Here is a 19059-nt window from a genome sequence, read left to right as displayed (position 1 = left end):
AAAAATATTTACTTAAAAATTATTTAAGCAGTTCTGCATAAAGGTGTTGGTGTGGCCAGGAGTATCTAGGCTTTCTCAGATATAAATGGGAATAAGCCAAGAGAAGGAAGAGATGAAAGGTTTCCCATTGACTTCTGGTCCTTTCTCATTCATCCTTGTCCATCCACATTGTGCTTCATCCAGGCAGAGGTAGAAACTCCTTCCCCTGAGCGTAGGTGAGAAGTGCTTTGAAGAGCAAGGTGTGTGGAGCAAATGGCTACAGGCTCAGAGAAAGAGCAGCTGGTGGATGAGATGTGTTTCTTCCAAAACAATGATCATGTTGCCAGGAAAGACCCCAATGCCTCTCTGTAGCAAAGTGCTTAAATCCATGCTGAGTTTAAAATTAGAAATCACTGCATCCATTCTTAAAATCAGTCATGGGCATAAGTATTTTCTTGACTTAGAATTAAAACAGAGTTGGGAGCAATGGAGAGAAAACTGGGAAGAGGTTAGTTAGTGAGGAAGTTTGGGATAGGAATTGCGAATGGCATAAAGTGAAGGGATGTGATATGACACCTTGAGAAGGGAATGGACGTTGGTTGGCAAGTTGTCACTGCCATTATGCAGCTAACCAACATTTTATCATCCCCTCTGCCCCCACTCTAGGATTTCTGTCCCTGAGTCATGGCAGACAGAAGACCAGAGAAGTCATGTGAACAAGCATGTGAATCTCTTAAGCAGCAGGATTATGAAGTGGCAGTGAAGCATTGCACAGAGGCTCTCCTTTCCCTCAGCCAGTACCCCCCAGCACACCTCCCGGAGGCATGCCAGGCAGAAATCGACCGCATCAAAATCGAGACTCTTCTGTATAGAATTGCTTCCTTTTTACAACTTGTGAGTGTGACTCTTTAATAGTATCTAGTGAACTGGAAAGAACAGTCAATTATCTTGTACCACCAAGATTTAAATAAAATTCAGAGTTTTCCTGTGATTGGCATGTAGTTTGCCACAGAATCCTTCTTGATAAGAACATAGGAGGCTTCTGTCTTCTAGTTTTCCCTGATCTATTTGTTTTGTGGGATTGGGAACTTCAAGTAGTTTGGGTCTGAATCACAGTTCTCTAAAAAAAAAAGACTAAAAATACATACTAAAAAAAATAATATATATACATTTAAATATATATTCCAGGAAGGCAAAATACCTGGTTTCAGAGTAGGATGCTTGTGCAGTTAACGCTGAATTTCACACCAAATTACCTTATCTTTAAAGAGCATGAAATTAAGGTTGCAAATCTAAACGCTTTTAAAAACCAGAGTTAAGAAATGTCAGAATTCAGATGGCTGATTCTTATCTAATTTAGTTCCATTTGTATAGACCTAATGTTAGTCTTTTAACTTGATCATATCCTAGTTTTCCATTGCTAGGCTAGAGCATATCTGGTGAAAGATGCTGACTTTTAGGCTCTGGAAGATTTTTAAATGAACATCTTAGGGTCTTTGTAAAGGCTTATAAATGCAGGGCAAGAGGCATAACCCTGAATGATAGTTAATGCCAAATTTGTGTCCTTCCTTTAAAGCATCAGAGACCTACAGTTTCTTAAAGGAAAGGACATTACAGTGCTCAGGAATAAACCCACAACTTGCTTAACAAACCTATGTTTTTCCTTACCTTTCTGAATCTTCAAATATTGGATATGAGCAATTTCATCTCAAGTAGAAAAAGTTTGGCCAAATTGTAAGACCTTGCTGGGCAGCTTTAAGATAAATCTTGCCCATCTGATTCGGGGGCAGTTTTAAGCATTCTTTAAACAGCTGGATTGAACTCTTCAGTGTGCAAAAGAGGAACTGGGGAACTTCTTAATTTAAGATGTGACCTATCTTAGGGCTCCTCAGGGGAAGAGATTTCAGAAATAACTAAGGCTGTTTTTTAATGAAAGTTGTGTTACTACAGACTTGGCTTCTCAGAGTTATTTCCATAGGCCAATATACAGGTAGGTGCATAGCAGCATTTAACCGTTTCTGACCCTGATGCCTCTGAAAATCCTGAGAGGCACTATCTGGATGTTCGTCATAGTGAAATTATTGCAGTAAGCCTTCAGGGGCTTTGGAAACATACTTGTGATCAAAACCTTCCTAGTAAAGATATGAATGATACAGATACTTGAAGGCTTATCATTAAAAAAATAAGAAAAATAATCTGAACTTTCCTTCTTGTTTTACTAAGCCAAGTAATTTTTTAAAACACCACTGACAGGACAGAGTAAAGTAAAATACACACCTGACAAATTTCAACAGCAACATATTAGTGCAAGTAAAAAAACAATAAAAATTCAAGTGGCTGGGAAAGGAAGTTGGGTTTTTATTTTACCCTAAGTGTTGTGAGCCACTTACAGACTCACATAAAACTATTCCTTTGCCCCTTCGTGTTCCTCTTTTAACATGACAGTTTGCTGAGAATTTGAGGAAAAAGCATTCTAAGAATGAATTTTATTATATTTGACATGTGACTGATGTTCCTTACACGTTCCACCCAGGAAAAGACGAGGTAATGGAGTCTAAAAAGTTTCGAGAGACGTGTAACTCAAGCATGTAGTTGTTTGTGCTGACTGGAATAATGCTATTTTTAAACTTTTCATGTTTTACCTTTCAGAAAAAGTATGGGCAAGCAGATGAAGACTGTAGGCATGGTATGCTTATTCCTCTTTTTTTTTTTTTTCATTACATAGTGTTATAAATTGCAGTCAGTTGTTTGGAGTTTTAAAACCCATGCCCAGATTTGTTAGTTTACTAACATTGTGGGTTTTTAACTAGTTAAAATGATGTACCTGCTTTATACAACTTTTTCTACTTTTTTCCATCTTTTTTTTTTTTTTTTAAAAAGAGCAATCTCACTATTTTGTAACTAATTTTCAGGTACCAGAGCTCAAATGCATGTCTTTGGCACAGTGGCGCTATTTCATATGACAGATATAACAGCTACTTTGATGATCTGTTTGATTGCAGCTATGACAGCTAATTTGATAATCAGTTTGATAACAGCTATAACAGATAATTCAATATAACAAATATTTTAGAATAGAAGTGTAGGATGAACTGATAGTGTTAGGATTCTTGGGAAGACAAAGATATCTGCTTGTTCTTGACTTTCTTCCTAGGGACACAGTGGATATTTTGGTTTGTGGTTTGGGACTTGATTCAGAGGAAATCCAGATGATGTGCTTGCATTTATTCCTGTTTGCTACAGCTTCCAAATGTACATATGTTACTTTGAAGTTGAGCCTTTCCTGTTTCACTGCCACCTTCAGTCAGGGTGTTTTTAAAGGAATTAACCATCCTGCCTAATGTTCTGTTATTCATATGTAGGGCAAGTGATTAAAAACCCACTGAAAACTCTTGGCTGAGTTTAGGAAGCATTGGAGCAGAGTTTATCAGGTAGATTTGGAAAGAAAAGGTGGGTGGATTCCACCTTTCAGTTTTTAGTTCCTTAATTCCTCTTGTATTTAAAAGGAAATTTCCTCAAACCACAGCTGTTACACAAACGGTGTGCTAAGCCACTCTGACATTCCATTATTGTGCTAGGAATGATAACCTTTCAGGCCTTCCTTTCTGGTTTTGTGGGAAGTTTTGGTAGTTTTATTCAATTTGTCTGTTTTAAATGCATTTGTCTTTACTCAAGTCATAGTCTGGAGAAACTGTGGGGCTCTGCAGCCTTGTAGACCTTGTGAAGGTCTACAAAACATGATTGAGAAAAGTAAACTTGATTTCTGTGGGTGTAGGATTAAAGTTGAACTTAATCAGTACCACTCTTAAAATAGTCTGGGTATTTTTTTTAAAGCTGTTTCTTTCAACTGGTGATACATGCCAAGGGTGTAATATTCTGACTAACCTCACAGTTGTCTTTCATGATGGCAAATAAAAGTGAGAGGGAGACATATGGAAAGATGAATGATGGTTAAAGGAGATAGGGGGGAGAATTCTGGTTAATGAGTAATATTCTCATTGATGAGACCTGATGGGTTTGTCTTGGGGTAGATGGGTGACATCTGTGAAACTTTCTTGGCATGTGTGTCAGTTATCAGTATTTCAAAGGAACTGTCAGCTTAACTTTTTCTTCTCTCACTGGATGGACTTAGAAGTGGGTGGAATAGGAGCACTGATCTCTATTTTTATTTATTTTTTATTAAGTAGGGAAGACAGCTTTCAAATGTATATTAGTAACAAAGAAGTAACATCCAGTTTGATGTACTTTCCTTAATTTGTGCTAGCATGTTCTGCAAATATTTTTTCCATATCTAAAAGTAAGGACATTTTTCAGCTTATTAATGCCATATTTGTGTATGTATATAAAAGTAGTGTGTGTATGTTTGTATACACACCCCATGTTTTTATGAATATATGAACTGTTTGATTGTGGTTCCCTATGATGTGCTGTCATCAGTTGTAGCCTAGCATCTGACAGTTCAGAGTATCTGGTTTTATGATCCTGCAAGGCCTTAGCTTTATGTTTGAAATATCCTTGGGAAGAAGCAATCTTAGTATGGGATGTCTGATACTCAACACTTCCTTGATACAAGTTTTTTTTCACAGGCAAAGTTCTGTTCAAGCTGCTCTTCTGTCTTTTCACAATTCTTGACACTTTGCATACCTATGAGAGTGTTTTATTTTAGCTGAATGATCAGTAGCTTTTGGGAGAGCTGGAGAAGTGCATGTTCTTTATGGCATACTGCCTGCACTGTTACAAGGAACGTGAAACCATTCAGTTATTTCCCCCAGTCTTTACCAGAAGATATTGGTTCCTGTGTTGGAACTTTTTCTGGGCAACTGTATGTTTTAGTTTGGTGATACCACACGTTTAGTTATACGGAATATCATGATTGGATGTGGAATCATTGAGGTTAAAATAGCAAACTGTCAGACATGGTACAGCTATTTCTGGCGCAGCTGCTTCTGTTTTGGGAAGTGAACTCTATTTTTGGACATGTGGTCAGTATCATTAGAGGGGTGAATCCAGACTAGTCTTTGAGGCACTTTATAAACAGGCTTTAGTTACCATTGCATTTTGAAGAGATGTCTAGTTGGTTTTATGTAAATGGTTTGTGGGACTATCTTTTTCCTTTAGTCTTTCATGCAACTTCTGTTAACGATGTGAATGTCTGTTGAGTGAGGAGTTTGGATTTATGACTCTAAAATGTAATCCTGAAGTTGTGGTGGTTGTAAAATTCCTGTTGACACTAACAGGAGCTGTTTGCATCTGCATGAGTAGCAGTATAAACACAGATGTTTGTGTTGCCTGCAATAACAGTAATATATATTATAATTTCTTCATTGTAAACAACTGTCCAGCCTTCTTTTTGATTCTCGTGCTTAGCTTACTAGCTTTTTAGTCTGGCATTTCATTTTCTGGACAGGTAATATATATATGATTAAGTGTTACTCCTGCTTGTCTGAAGCATGTCTATATGGTGAAATAAATCCTTTCACTGTTGGAAGTGTCAATGGAAGTGTCTGTTTGGCTGGCTATCTGATCCCGTGCTAGAAGGCATTAGTAAAGTTTTCTGTTACATGGAGCCTGTAAATTTCTGGACTCAAACAATCGTTCCTATATCCTGCACTTTATCCAGTGTAAGTGAATAAAAGCCCTTTTAAAGTAGCAGGAATTGACCACAAGGAGGTTGGCTATATTTGGAAACGACAGGGCATGCTTTTTGTGAGCATGAATGGATCTTCCTGAGCATGTTTGTGTTACTGAGAAGTTGTTGGTTGCTATTTTTTTCCCCTTTCTTTGAAGAGGAGGTCCTTTGTGTCTTGTGTCAGATACTTGAATTTACCCTTCCCATATTTAAGTTTTGTCTATTTTAGCATGTAAAAATTACAGTATTTTTTGAGCTGGTGTGCAGCATTTTCATATAGTGGGAGACATGTTTCAAGTTAATATTAGACAAGAGCAAGTAATACTTTACATCCAAGACTTGTGTTTTCCAGAAGCCATGGAGTCAAGCCAAGTTTCAGACTTTATTTTCATGTTAAAGGTGAAGGAAAATTGTGTATATTGTATTTAAATGTATACTGTGGTGAAGCTAATAGTTGCTGATTTGTGTTGCAGTGCTGGGAGAGGGGCTGGCCAAGGGAGATGGATCTTTCCGTGCAGTGCTCTGCTGCATGCATCTTAAAGGGAAGCTGCAAATTGTGTCTAATGTTCTTTCCAAATCACTGATGGGTGAATCACTGGTAAGTGGGTTTGCTGCAATCTCCATAACTGAAAAAAAGCAGTTTTGTGTTTCCTTTTTGTTTAATAACAAACCTCTCAACATACGTTTCACTGGCAGGTTGCAGGAAAAATGATTTGTATGCCAGAGATAAGTGTATGGGCATGGACGTACATACCTCATCAGGATACCTAGGCCGTTGCATTACCAGGGTTTCAGAGTTGCAGCAATTTGGGAAAGCTTTTTCATTGTTGGCTCTGAATCCTCAGGGAATGCAAAATAATTCCAATATTTATGTGATTGATTAGAACAACATAAACCTCAAACTTTTTTGCTTACTTTTTAAAGTTGCACCTGACACCGTTTTGTATGTACTTCAAGAAGTTTAGCCATTAAAGCAGAAAAAATATTGACAGGCATTCTAAATAACTTGCCCATGAATGTGTAAGACAGCATGAAAAGCTTTTCAGAAAGAAAACAAAAGCTTTGCATTTCCAAAGATAAAGGTTAGAGTTCAAAGCTTCTGTTTTACCCATGACCTGTCAAACTTGTAAAGATGCTTTTAACTCCATACATGTAAGTTGTTCTGACTCTTATGTGACTCCTCATCTGGGGAAAATAAGGAACATACATAAGTCTCCAAAAGATACTGTTCTTTTTACTTCTGTAATCATGCAGTTCATCCCCATGAACTGCTGGTGATGATAAATCCAGAAGTATGGTTATTGCACAGGCAAGAGCAGCTCGGGTTAGACTATGACGAAAATGTAAGTGACATCAGAAACTGTTGTAGGAGAGTCTGTTACCTTGAAATTGGATCATGTCTCCTATATCTTGGTGCTTAACTTAATCAGTAGGTTGTTTTTGAGAAGGAGTTTTGTTTGTCTGTCTGGTATATATCCTGAATTCCCTTCCCCCCTGCCATTGACTCTTTTTACGTAAAGAAAAGGGTTTTTTTCTTTGTTTAGCTGGTGTTTTCTAATGAAAAAAAAAGTTTCCTTGAAAAATTCCTGGTGAGGTAGAAAGGAAACTGACCTTCAGGAAAAATTAGTAAAATAATCAAAAGCTCCTTTATTGCAGGAAATATACAGTGCCCTTGTTTTGAGCTGCTGTTCTGCACATAAATGTAGCTTAAGATATCATTCCAGAGTATTGTTCCAAAGCAGAGTTTGAGAGGTTTTAGCAAGCTTTGGGTTGCTAGACACAGTTGTTTTCACTGGCAGTATCAAAATCAGCCACTGATTTACTGACTTGTGCCATTGTCTGAGAGAAGAAATGAAACAAAGTTCTGAAATGCATTTATCAAAGTGTTGGAACCTATCCAGTTTCCTCCTCAATGACTTAAGAGAATGTTTCTTGGTAACATTTTGATCCTGTAATATATTTAAACTCAACAGGTTCAATTTGCAGCTTTCTGCTGAAGAAGTGAAAAATCTTCTTTTTTTTTTTTTTTCAAAAAACTTTAAGTGCGAGAATTGTGAGTCTGCAGGATTTCAACACAGAGAGCAATTTCTGCTGCTTAGCATAGTCAAAATACAGAGAGGTCTAACAAATGTAGTTGCACTTAAATTTCTCTGAGAGGGGATTGAAATAAAACGCACAAATGCATGGTCCTTTAATTAAAGTTTTGAATTATATTAGTGTGAAATTGTTACCCTTAGCTACATATTTTAGGTAAGTTCAGTTTTGTAAGATTTTAACTTCAGATGTACTTGAATGTGCAGATATTTTTAGTTACATGGCTAATCTTTGCTTTTGAGTGAAAACTCCAAAAATTATGTAGTCTACATCAGCACATAAAGACGTAGGAAACTGTAGAAGTTAGTAATCTGTAAAGCAGATCCTTAAGAAGAAATGAATCTATCACTGGCACAGAGTGAAAGTTTATGATGTGAATTCCTTTAGAGCCAAAGTGTTTCAGTAACCGTAGCATATGGCTCATACATAGTGATTTTCAGCAGCAGCTTCCAAAGTGCACCATGAAGACAGTCATTGTCACTGTCCCCGTTTTGCAGATGGGAAACTGAGGCATGGAGAGGTGAAAGGAATTGCCTGAGGTCACCCAGCAGGCCAGTAGTCAAGCTGATAATAGAGCATGGATCTCCTGAGTCCTTGTCCATTGGGCTATTCTGCCTCCATGGCTATTGTGCATGTTCATAGATTCATAGAATGGTTTAGGTTGGAAGGGACCTTAAAGATCATCTATTTCCAACCTCCTTGCCATGGGCAGGGACACCTCCCACCAGCCCAGGTTGCTCAAGGCCTCATCCAACCTGGCCTTGAACGCCTCCAGGGAGGTGGCATCCACAACCTTCATGGGCAACCTGTTCCAGTGGCTCACCACCCCCACTGTAAAGAGTTTCTTCCTAACCTCCAGTCTAAATCTGCCCTTCTCAAGCTTAAAGCCGTTGCCCCTTCTTGTCCTGTCACTCCACGCCCTTGTAAAAAGTCCCTTCCCAGCTTTCTTCTAGACCCTCTTCAGGTACTGGAAGGCTGCTTATAAGGCCTCCTTTAGGGAGGAGCTGCCTTTTCTCCAGGCTGAACAGCCTGTCCCTATAGGGGGCGTTCTCCAGCCCTCTAATCATCTTTATGGCCCTCCTCTTGACCCACTCCAGCAGTTCCATGCCCCTCTTAGGTTGTGGGCCCCAGAACTGGATGCAGTGCTCCAAGTGGGGTCTCATGAGAGCAGAGTAGAGGGGCAGACTCATCTCTTTCATCCTGCTGGTCATGCAGCTTTTGATACAGGAGATGGAGGAGAGCAGTCAGTAGGTATTGTAGATGTTATCATTGGCTTTGAGTGGGAGCTAAACTTAATGAGAAATTTTTCTTCCTAATGTGTTCTGCATACTCTCCTGCCTTGTCCTGTATCCATACTTGCTATATAAGTCCAGAAGTGGTTTTGGCCAGTGTAGAATTCCCTTTTTCACCACAGTGTTTGCTCATCATTGTGTAATACGATATTAAAATTGTAAATTGTAAGTTAAACTCATTTTTCCTTCTTGCCCTTCTCCTTGGTGGTGTTGTGGGGAGGAAATGAACTCATTTGCTGTGGGGTAATGCATGTGAAGTTTGATGTGTTTGACGTATTCATATTCTTTCTCCCCCCAGAACGGGATGGTAACTAAAGATCTGACACGACTGAAAACACTTCTTGCTGAAACAGAGGTAATAATGAGCATGTTATTGGGAAAATATTGAGCAGTCCCTGGAGCAGCTGAAAGGCTTGTTTCGTGTGTCTCAGGAGATCCAGCTCACTGTGAACATACTGGTTCAAACATTATTGTTTCCATTGGTCTGTTGGTCTTTATCAACTTCCTATTCAGGAGCCTTTCATCATAATCTTCTATGACATATGAGAAAGTAGAGATAGATACCACTAGGTTGGTGACTCTGGAAGTAGCAAGGAAAAGAAATTCAAAGTGTTCAGATCTGTATTATTTATTTATTGTATTTTTCTCTGTTGGAAATGATTCTGGAGTAAGAAACATTATTTAAGAAATTGATTAACAAATATAAATGCCCACTTTTTATGTCACTTTTTTAAATTAGATGCCGTATCTATGGATTAAATTGCCACTTCTTGTTTGTGTTTGTTTGTGGAGGGGATTTTGTGGGGTTTTTTGGTTTGTTTTTGTGTCCGTTGTCATTGATTTTTGGATTTATTTTATATGTCATTTCAAAGCTGAAACACATCCTAATATATTCAGTTGAGACTTTTGGCTTTTTTAAAACTTCATTGTAATCCACATTAGAACAAGGTGGAATCTTGTCTGGTAAAAAACCCTGTAATTTTGTTCTGGCAATGAGTGGACTCACTGTTCTTGTCAGAATTCCTTTTATAAGCAGCTGCAAGCCAGTTGTTAGGTTACTAGGAAATTCATGTTTGAGTGGAAGTGATTTCAGACTTACTAACATTTCTATGTTGGTCTAAACCTGACAGTGAAGAAGCCAAAGCAGTTCTTGTTGATGAAAATGTTTTGTGCTCCTTTGTAACTGTGTTTTCTTCAATGTAATTGTAGGCAGCTGGCAAAGTACCATCAGGATATCATGTAGAAGATTTAGAAGAAGGTATGCAACTGTGTTCTAAAGCTACGTCATTTTGCAGTGAGAAGGCTTGCATTCTACTGAATGTTCAGCACTGCATAGTAGTCAGCAAAAAAAGGGCTTGACTGTTGTGATTGGCCCTGGGTATTGACATAGAATTACCTCATCATTGACTAAATTTAGAGGCAAGAGCTTCTCTTTATTGGTCAAAGTGCTGTATCAGAGTTTGCTCCATTCTGCAATTGATTGAAACTTGCCTTTGTAACCTTTAGACCTTTGTTGTAAATGAATTAGCAATTGAAAATTAAGTTTTGGTGGATAATTCTGCTTGTGTACAAATGCACTTTGGGTTGATGGTTGCCTGGACAGTTACTGACTCAGACAAACTTGGCAATTAGAAACATAACTGAAGTTTTGACCGCTCTGCAGGGTCCCGGGATGGCTGGCAGTTCCGCCCTCCACCCAGGGGAGTCACAAGCAGTGAGGAGTATACACTATGTAAAAGGTAAAACGATCGCTTTGTATCAACGTTCTCCAAGGGATCATAATATTTCCTCTTTTATTTAACTGCTGATAGAATGGTTAGGAGGTCAGGAAAGTCAAGGTGCTTGTTAGGACAGGTCTGGGTTTGTTCACAGGTTTTTGGAAGGGTTGTTCTATCCAGAAGCACTTCAGTTTATAAAATGGAATCCCTAGCTCCTTTTTCGAAAGAGTGGTTTGAGGACTGCTTTTCTAGTGACGAGGCAGCATTTCTCTTTTTCTCCTACCTTTCCTAATTTGTGTAAGTTCAGAGATGTGAAAAGTTCTCACAGACAACTGTTAGCAAACTGAAGCATAGTGAGGTGTGCAGATCTCATTATTTCCATTTTGTGTAAGCTCAACTACACAGAGGTGAATTGCCTTGCTGAAGATCCAGTGGCTTGTACTGAAGTTTCTCCTCCTTGTCTTTAGCACTTCTCCAGTCAAAGTTGCCTGCAGTTTGTGATGTCAATTGTTGCTACTTACATAAAACTAAGTTATTATATTTGGAGAGGAAGCATCATTCTGCACTGGATTCAGTAACTGATGCAAATGTATTCTTTTAAAAACATGAGCAGGAATCTGACCTGCTTTCTAAATGACATGAGTGGCTTGCTGAATTTGGGCCACTGATTTTCAGTAACATCTAAATCACGTTCCTAACTATTGCTCTGAAACATTTTTCCACTAGAGCTGTAATTAGCTTTATGCACATTATTAATCCACCCAGTGAGAAGGATGTGCCTCACTCAGCAAATCCCTATAACAGCAGCATTCTGACCATGGACTAAAAATTTTATTTAGTTTTGAGGAGGCAGTTACAGGTACTGAATATGAATTTTTGTAGCTGAGGTTTGTTTTTCCCCTGTGTACTGTAAAGCAGTAGGAGTACAGCATATTTATTCTAGATAATGAAGCAATGGAATTGCAGGAGGTATTAAATAAGAAACTGAAAATGGGGGGGGGGAATATCATATTAAAATATGAACAATGAGGACTTGGAAAACTGGCATAATGATGACAAATTTTAAAGTAACATGTTTGCCTATTAACTAATGAAAAGGAAAACCACTTAATTTGAAATCTGCTATCTAGCTAATAAGAACAAGTCAACAATTTTTTATGCTTGCACTCCATCTACTCTGGGCCATGAAAATCATAATTGTACTTTAGCTTTCCAATGCAATGGTGAATTGGAAAACTGACAAGAGAAATATTGATATTGACTGCCAAGGCAAATATTTTCATTCAAAATATATTAGGGAACATAGCTTGAGAAATTCTTTAGTAACATCCTGACATTTATCATGGTTGTTTTATTTACAGTTAGGTCATATAAACCTTCAAATAATTAAACTTTTCTTAAAGGAAAAGTTGATGCTAAATCAAATGATAACCACTGATAAAAGTGTGACCTAGATATCCAGATACTTTTGCCGCAAGGTTTTCATGTCATAGGTGTTTGGTTTTGTCACATAGTGCCAAGTTCACATTTCTAGTTCCTGTTACATCACATAATATATTTATCATAGAAAGTTTATTCAGTCCCTGAGCCCCTCCTGCTGCCTTCATCAGTGATGTGGGGGCCTGATTTGTGTTAATTTAGTCTTGGTGCATCCAGTCTTTTTCACAGTAATTCAGCACTGTTTGAATTGATTCTTAATATAAGTATATGCATAGATATCCACATGAAATTCAAATACAGTTATGTTTATAGAGTTTCTATAAACTCAATATCCTGACAGAGATCAGCCTGTTTGACTTTATTTATAATAAATGTGATGCTTACATTAACTCTTTATAATCTCCTTATGCAAACCAACCAAACCAACCAGCCTCATGGCCTGATGTTTATTGTGTATTCAATACTTGCTTAGTACCTTCAGAACTCGCCCTCCCCATTCTATTCCTCATTTTGTCATCTGTTTTTCAAGTCTTTCAGTTCTGAAGAATGATGAAGGTGCAGCTACTGTCTTGTGTTTTATAATTTTAATACAAATTTAATTATGAAAATAGCTCCCAAGTTACACAGGTGTTTGCCCAGACTTGAAATAAAATGGGAGAACTAAAATTGTATAGAGGCCTTTGGAATATCATCATTTTTGATGCATCAGCACATGCCATTGAATGAGAAATATAGTTTGGTAACAACTCCTTAACCTCTGCAAACCCAGAGGCCTTCACAAAGGAGGTGATTAAACCTTCCCCTTGAGTGACGATTTCTGTGTAGGTGTATTTATTAGAAAGAGCCATGTGATGTCACTGTTGCTCCAGGAGAAACTCTGAATTAGTGTTTATCAGCTAATAATGTAACTGCTGGAGGAAGTTGTGCTATATTTTCCCTTGGCTCCCAATTGACAGTGTTTTATTCATATTAATACAGGGCCTAGTCATTTCAGAGATTGTCCATGATCTCATTGTGTTAACTGCTGTACAAGCACTTGATTCTTTCTTCTTTGAAGCTGGAAATTTCTTAAGAAGACCTCTGTCCCTCTCTGTTTCCAAGAAATTCAATATGATTTCTGGACTCTGCAGTAAGAGAGGCTGCTGCCTCTCTTACAAAATGCTGTGTACATGTATATATGTCCAAATCACTTCTTGTGGACTAAACTGCCTTCTCAGCCTAGAGAAGATCAGCATAGAGAAGACAAGACTCCAGGGGCACCTTAGAGCTCTCTTCCAATACCTGAAGGAAGGCTGGAGAGGGACTTTTCTTAAGGTTATCTAGCAACAGGACAAGGAGGAATGGTTTGAAGCTGAGGGAGAGTAAGTTTAGGAAGAAGCTCTTCAGTACGAGGGTAATGAAACTCTGGAACAGGAGTCCCTCTGCCCAGGGAGGTTGTAGATGCCCCCTCCCTCGGGGGTGTTCAAGGTCAGGTTGGATAAGTCCTTGAGCAGCTGAGTCTAGTTGAGAGATGTCCCTGCCCATGATGGGGATGTGGCAGTAGATGATCTCTAAGGTGCCTTCCAGCCTAAGCCATTCTGTGATGATTCTATGAGTTTTGTGAGAGAGACTTAAAGAATGCCTTTCTGACTTTGCATTTCAATACATTTCATTTTTATAATTGGAGATGGAAAAGTTCAAGGCGTAATCAGTTTTCCTGTTTTCTGCAGATTTCTAGAGCAAGGGATCTGCAGGTACGGTGCACAGTGTACTTCAGCACATTCCCAGGAAGAGCTAACAGAGTGGCAGAAACGATACGCGTCCCGCCTGATCAGGTTGAAACAGCAGAAGGAAAACAAGCAATGTTCAGGCAGTTACATGGAAACCTTGATTGAGAAATGGATGAATTCATTGTCTCCTGAGAAAGTGGTAAGGAAAATACACATCTTCCTTATCTGCTCATAGTCAAAGGGAACAGACAAGCCTGCTTTTGGCCCTTACTATCAGAGCTGGTCGAATTACTCCTTACTCCTTACTTACCAAGAAATTCTCCAACCAATTTGCTTCTGTTTCTATCTTGCTCTATGTCTTCCTGTAACAACATCAGAGACTTAGGCTGATTTCTGCATATTTGCTCATTTTTTTTATTTGTTAGGAATTCAGCAGTTTGTGGACTTTCTGCAAAGTGCATTAATGAGGAGAAAGCCTCATTCTAGTTTCCTAGTGTCTCTTGTAGTCTCACTGATGTCAGTGAGATCTGGGGTAGAGCATTCTTTGGGCCTCATTGTATCAGATCCTTCTTTCCAAACGAAATCATATTCTACTGTAAACATTTGCAATTAATCTGGGTTTTGCAAATCAAGTCCTGCAGTTAATTGTCCTTAAATGGTTATATTCTTCCATTGCACAGTATGATCTGGTAGATTTGGCTTGCTTGTCTCTCTCAATTAGTGCATATATGCATTAATTCCTATGCAAGACTTGCATCAATCCTGCACAACCAAGGAAACCATTCTTTCCACTTCCTGTTAAAAAGATGCTACGTTTTCTACTGCCTGCAGAAGTTTAATGTTATGTTATTTCTCTTTTAATCTAGCTTAGTGAATGTGTAGAAGGAGTGAGAGTAGAACACAACCCTGAGCTGTCGGTAACTGTCACCACCAAAAAATCTCATCAGACATGGACATTTGCTCTCACCTGTAAGGTAGGACTACTTACCTTTTGAAAGTCAGTCAATAATAACTGGAAGGCAGGCTATAGCCTTTTGTGATTAAGGTTTCAATTGCATAATTCTGCTTAAAATAGAGACACTTCCTAGCACCACCCCTTTTCTCTTTCTCTTTTCCTGGCAGCTCTGGTGATTATGTTTCAACTGCCCAGATTTCTGGAAAGCAGGCAGGACTTGTGCCTGCTCTGAGAAGCTGAGAGTTGTTAGAAGCTCTCATTAGCTGATTGCAAATGAAGATAAACCTGAAGTATTTTCAGTTTTCCAACAGTCATTTAAACCTTTGCATTTTTTTCCTAGCCTGCAAGAATGCTGTATCGAGTGGCATTGCTTTATGATGCCCATCGTCCACATTTTAGTATCGTTGCAATATCTGCTGGAGACAGCACTACCCAGGTATCACAAGAAGTTCCAGAAAACTGTCAGGAATGGATTGGAGGCAAAATGGTCCAGAATGGAATAGATCACTATATTTATAAAGTCAGCATAGCCTTCAACACAGAAATCTTTGGAACTTTTCGCCAAACCGTTGTGTTTGACTTTGGGTTAGAACCAGTCCTCATGAAACGAGTGATGATTGATGCTGCTTCAACTGAAGGTAATGTATTAGCAATTTTTTGTGGAATACTGGAAATCTTTTATGCCATCTCTTTCCTTTTCACATTTCTGGGCAGAACAACATGTTTTAACAGCTAGTGAATGTCTTTTACTGTATGTTACATTCATCATATATGTGAGTAAAAGCCTCAGAGAGTCTGAATAATGCAGATAACTGGAGTATGATTCTTTGTTGGGATGTGGCTTCTAAATCTTGTCAGAATGCTGGAGATTTCTAGTTTGTGTGTTTGAAGACAGCACTGGCAGTTAAATATGGTTATGATTTTATAATAATATTGAGGAAAACATTAAGCTTGTACTAAATGGTCAGTAGAGAGATGAAGTGTTTCTGTATAAGAATATACTGGGAAATCATTAATTAAAGTGGAGTAAGAAGCGGTTTGGGTTTGTTTTGTTTTATGTTGGTTTGGGGGTTTTGGAGTCTCTTTTTGTGGTCTTTTTGTTCCTCCCCTTGCAATTTCTGACTATAGTTGTCAGAGGCAAGAGGCAAAGTTTAGTCTTGCACGTGAATAAACTGCTGCTAACATGAATTTTGAAAACTTACAGAAACTGTAACTATTTTTGTGTATGTTCAAGTTTAAAAAAGCAATAATTACATGTTAGAAAGGTTGTAATCTGTTTGTGAAACTGATCTGTGCATCCCAGTTCAAACCTGAAATAACTCCATTATCAGAAAGATGTCAACAAATTGAAAGATATTCAAGGAGGGGCAAAAAAAAAAAAAGGAAGCCTTTTGATTTATGGTTGAAAGAGAGCTAAATATAGGTCAGTGTGTCACTTGGCAGCAAGCAAGGGGGTGGGATAGGCTATGGTAATTTTTGATGAAAACTTGAGAGATACAAACACCAAAGGAACAATTGTAGCGCTGGAATGTAAACAGGAAGAAACAAAAGGGAAAACAAGGAAAAAAGCTGAAACTAGGATGCATTTTTCTACCCTTGGCCTTTATTTTCATTTAATGGGTTAACATTTGCAATATTAAGAGAAGGAAACCATATATAGCAAATGCCAAAGATCATGAACTGATCTTTCCATATGACCAAGTGCTTGTATCCAAGAGCAGGAAGGCTGGACAAGTTGTGTAATGTCTCTTAAAGCAGAGACTTGCATTGCCCACAAGAAGCTATGCTTAGAAGCAAGGCTGTGGTCTTTTCAGGAGCTGTTAGGTGGTCTGTGTAACACCGTGGGTAGTCATAGCTGACAGGCTTCTAAGACATTCAGTTTGTGGAGAACAGGGATCCTTTTACTATAAACCTGTTTTAAGATCAAGAGAACCAAGCGATAACTTACCTGCAAAGCCAGAGGCACTGTCAAACCCATCTATGGTCTGGGTCCTTGTTGGCTTAAACTAGCTCCTAACCACATTGAGACAAAGGATAGCCAATTCAAGTCCATGTGGAAGTAATGAAGCTTTCTTTAGCATTAGTTACTGAAATTCGCTTTTTGAATACTGTTGTCCATGTGCAGAAGGATATGGAAGTCTTCAGGCAGGTTGTAACATTTATTTCAATGTTTATTTCAAACGTAAAAAGTGGTTGGTGCTTTACAGGTAAATGTAAGTACAAGATTCTAGGCTTTTTGCTCAGGTAATCTAAGAAGTGTGTAAGCAGGCAAATGAAGTGGATTGCTGTGTTATTTGTGTATTCAATTCTATGTTTGTTTTACTTCTTGATAGACGTGAATTGAGATTTCAGGGAAGTACTTTTCAGACATAAGGATGCCCAAGGCCTCTGCATTTGCATGTAATTCAGGGCCTTGTCTAGATATCTAGGCAAGAAAGGAAGGTCAGCATTAAAATATGATAATGGAGGAGACTCAGTTCTGTATTTTGAATTTTTTATTTCCTATGGAAAAAGAATTAAGAGAAGTTTTCTGTGCACTGAGAATGTACAGAATGCTTTTTAAGAAAGGGTCACTATGTACCGTCTATGCCAGGAACTGTTTATGTTGGGCTTCCAGTGGAAGCTTTTCTGGTATGGGGAATTAAATGTCTGTCTTTCTGGCAGACAAGGCCTCAGTCCCATTGTAATTACTGAGCTTTTGTGATCTGAGGTATGCTTAGTACTAGAGAAAGCTTCATTTATGGTGAGATGATTCAAACACAAAAACCAGACAGATATGGACTTCTATTTTTTGGTATACAAGTTTAGCTACTAATATGGTTCAGGCTTGAGGTGGATATTTAAATGTGAACACATGAGAGTAACAACCAAGATAAGCTACATTCTTGCAGTCCTAGTCAAGATGAACTGAGATTTCTTGTGCTGAAAAGCTGTTTTCTTTTTATTTAGAACAGAGACAGTCAGGATGATGTTAGGTATTTCATTTGAATTGGAAAATGCCTATTTTGCACAGTTCTCAGCGTTGGTGTGATATCCTGGATACCTATCTTAAACCTTACTCAGAGAAGCTGGGAGATCTTAATGTATTATTTCTATAAATGCCAAATATTTTCAGCTCTGCAATTTAACTGCAGTTCTGTTAACTGATGCACTGTTGTCAAAGGGGTTTTGTGGTCTTAATGGATATATTTTGTGTGGCTGTAGACAGTGCTTGATCTTCTGTTTCTTATTTAAACTGTATGGTCTCTGAAATGAGGTTGTACTGAGAAATTCATTTCCTTTTAATTTTCTAACTTTGTATCTTATTAGGTTCCATTTTCCAGGTTTTAGCTAGCAAACTAACTTTAGCTATATATATAAGGTAGCTGTCTGAAGAACACTCATTATGGTACTGTAGAGTTTTTTTTAAAGGATTTGATAGTGTGGCAAATGGAATGATTTCTTACCAGCTAGTTTATCAGCTTGGTTTTGATTACCTTCAAAATTTCTGGTATATATCGGAGAGTTCTTCACTGCTATATATCTTTGAAATCAGGTGATGTTGCAGCAAGGCTTTGAAAGCAGATTGCAATGCCGAGTCCTTCAGAAATGGCTTGTGATTGTCAAAGTGCTTTGTCTGTATTCATTCTATTTGCTATCTATAGAATATTTTACTTTCTGATATTGTTTGAGAGCCTGCATGCTCTCTGTGTCCACCTGAAAAGAAGGGATGGTAAGTACTGACAACGAACTTATTTAGGCTATTGTAAGCAGGGAAAACTCTTACCTATGTTGAGTTCATTATCTGTAATGGGATTATTTTTAGCAGTGTTGGGGTTTTTTTGTGTTTTGGGTTGTTTTTTTTTTTAATACAAACCAAGCACATACAGAATTTGAACTTACTTCCTTTCTCTATTATCTGTCTACCACCAGATCTTGAATACCTGATGCATGCAAGGCAACAGCTACTAACCACAGCTAAGCGTTGGGATTCTACTTCTAAGACTATTGTAGAATTTGAGCCTAATGAAACTACTGAATTGGAGAAGAGCCTTCTTACCAGATACCAAATCCCTCTGTCTGCTGACCAGCTATTTACACAATCTGTGCTGGACAAATCATTGACCAAGACCAACTATCAGTCACGGCTACACGACCTCCTTTATATTGAGGAAATAGCACAGTATAAGGAAGTTAGCAAGTAAGTGATATCTTTATAAAAATAGTTCTTAGCTATTTCTTGTTGTCCTGTCAAAATGAGGAT

General features: G+C 38.2%; 1 protein-coding gene across 2 annotated transcripts in view; it reads left to right on the top strand.

Moving 5' to 3' along the window:
* Positions 1–663: 663 nt before the first annotated feature.
* Positions 664–19059, top strand: part of HELZ (helicase with zinc finger) — a 69707-nt gene continuing 51311 nt past the window's right edge. For both annotated transcript variants that reach the window (XM_054394028.1, XM_054394029.1), the window contains exons 1-10: positions 664–873; positions 2629–2665; positions 6082–6206; positions 9293–9349; positions 10204–10252; positions 10658–10733; positions 13862–14060; positions 14728–14835; positions 15157–15454; positions 18729–18996. In XM_054394028.1, the coding sequence (XP_054250003.1) occupies positions 664–873; positions 2629–2665; positions 6082–6206; positions 9293–9349; positions 10204–10252; positions 10658–10733; positions 13862–14060; positions 14728–14835; positions 15157–15454; positions 18729–18996 (1427 nt within the window). The remainder of the gene's footprint in view (positions 874–2628; positions 2666–6081; positions 6207–9292; positions 9350–10203; positions 10253–10657; positions 10734–13861; positions 14061–14727; positions 14836–15156; positions 15455–18728; positions 18997–19059) is intronic.

This window comes from Indicator indicator, chromosome 29 (assembly GCF_027791375.1).
Source record: "Indicator indicator isolate 239-I01 chromosome 29, UM_Iind_1.1, whole genome shotgun sequence".
Taxonomy (NCBI): domain Eukaryota; kingdom Metazoa; phylum Chordata; class Aves; order Piciformes; family Indicatoridae; genus Indicator; species Indicator indicator.
This window is presented reverse-complemented; position numbering and strand designations above follow the sequence as displayed.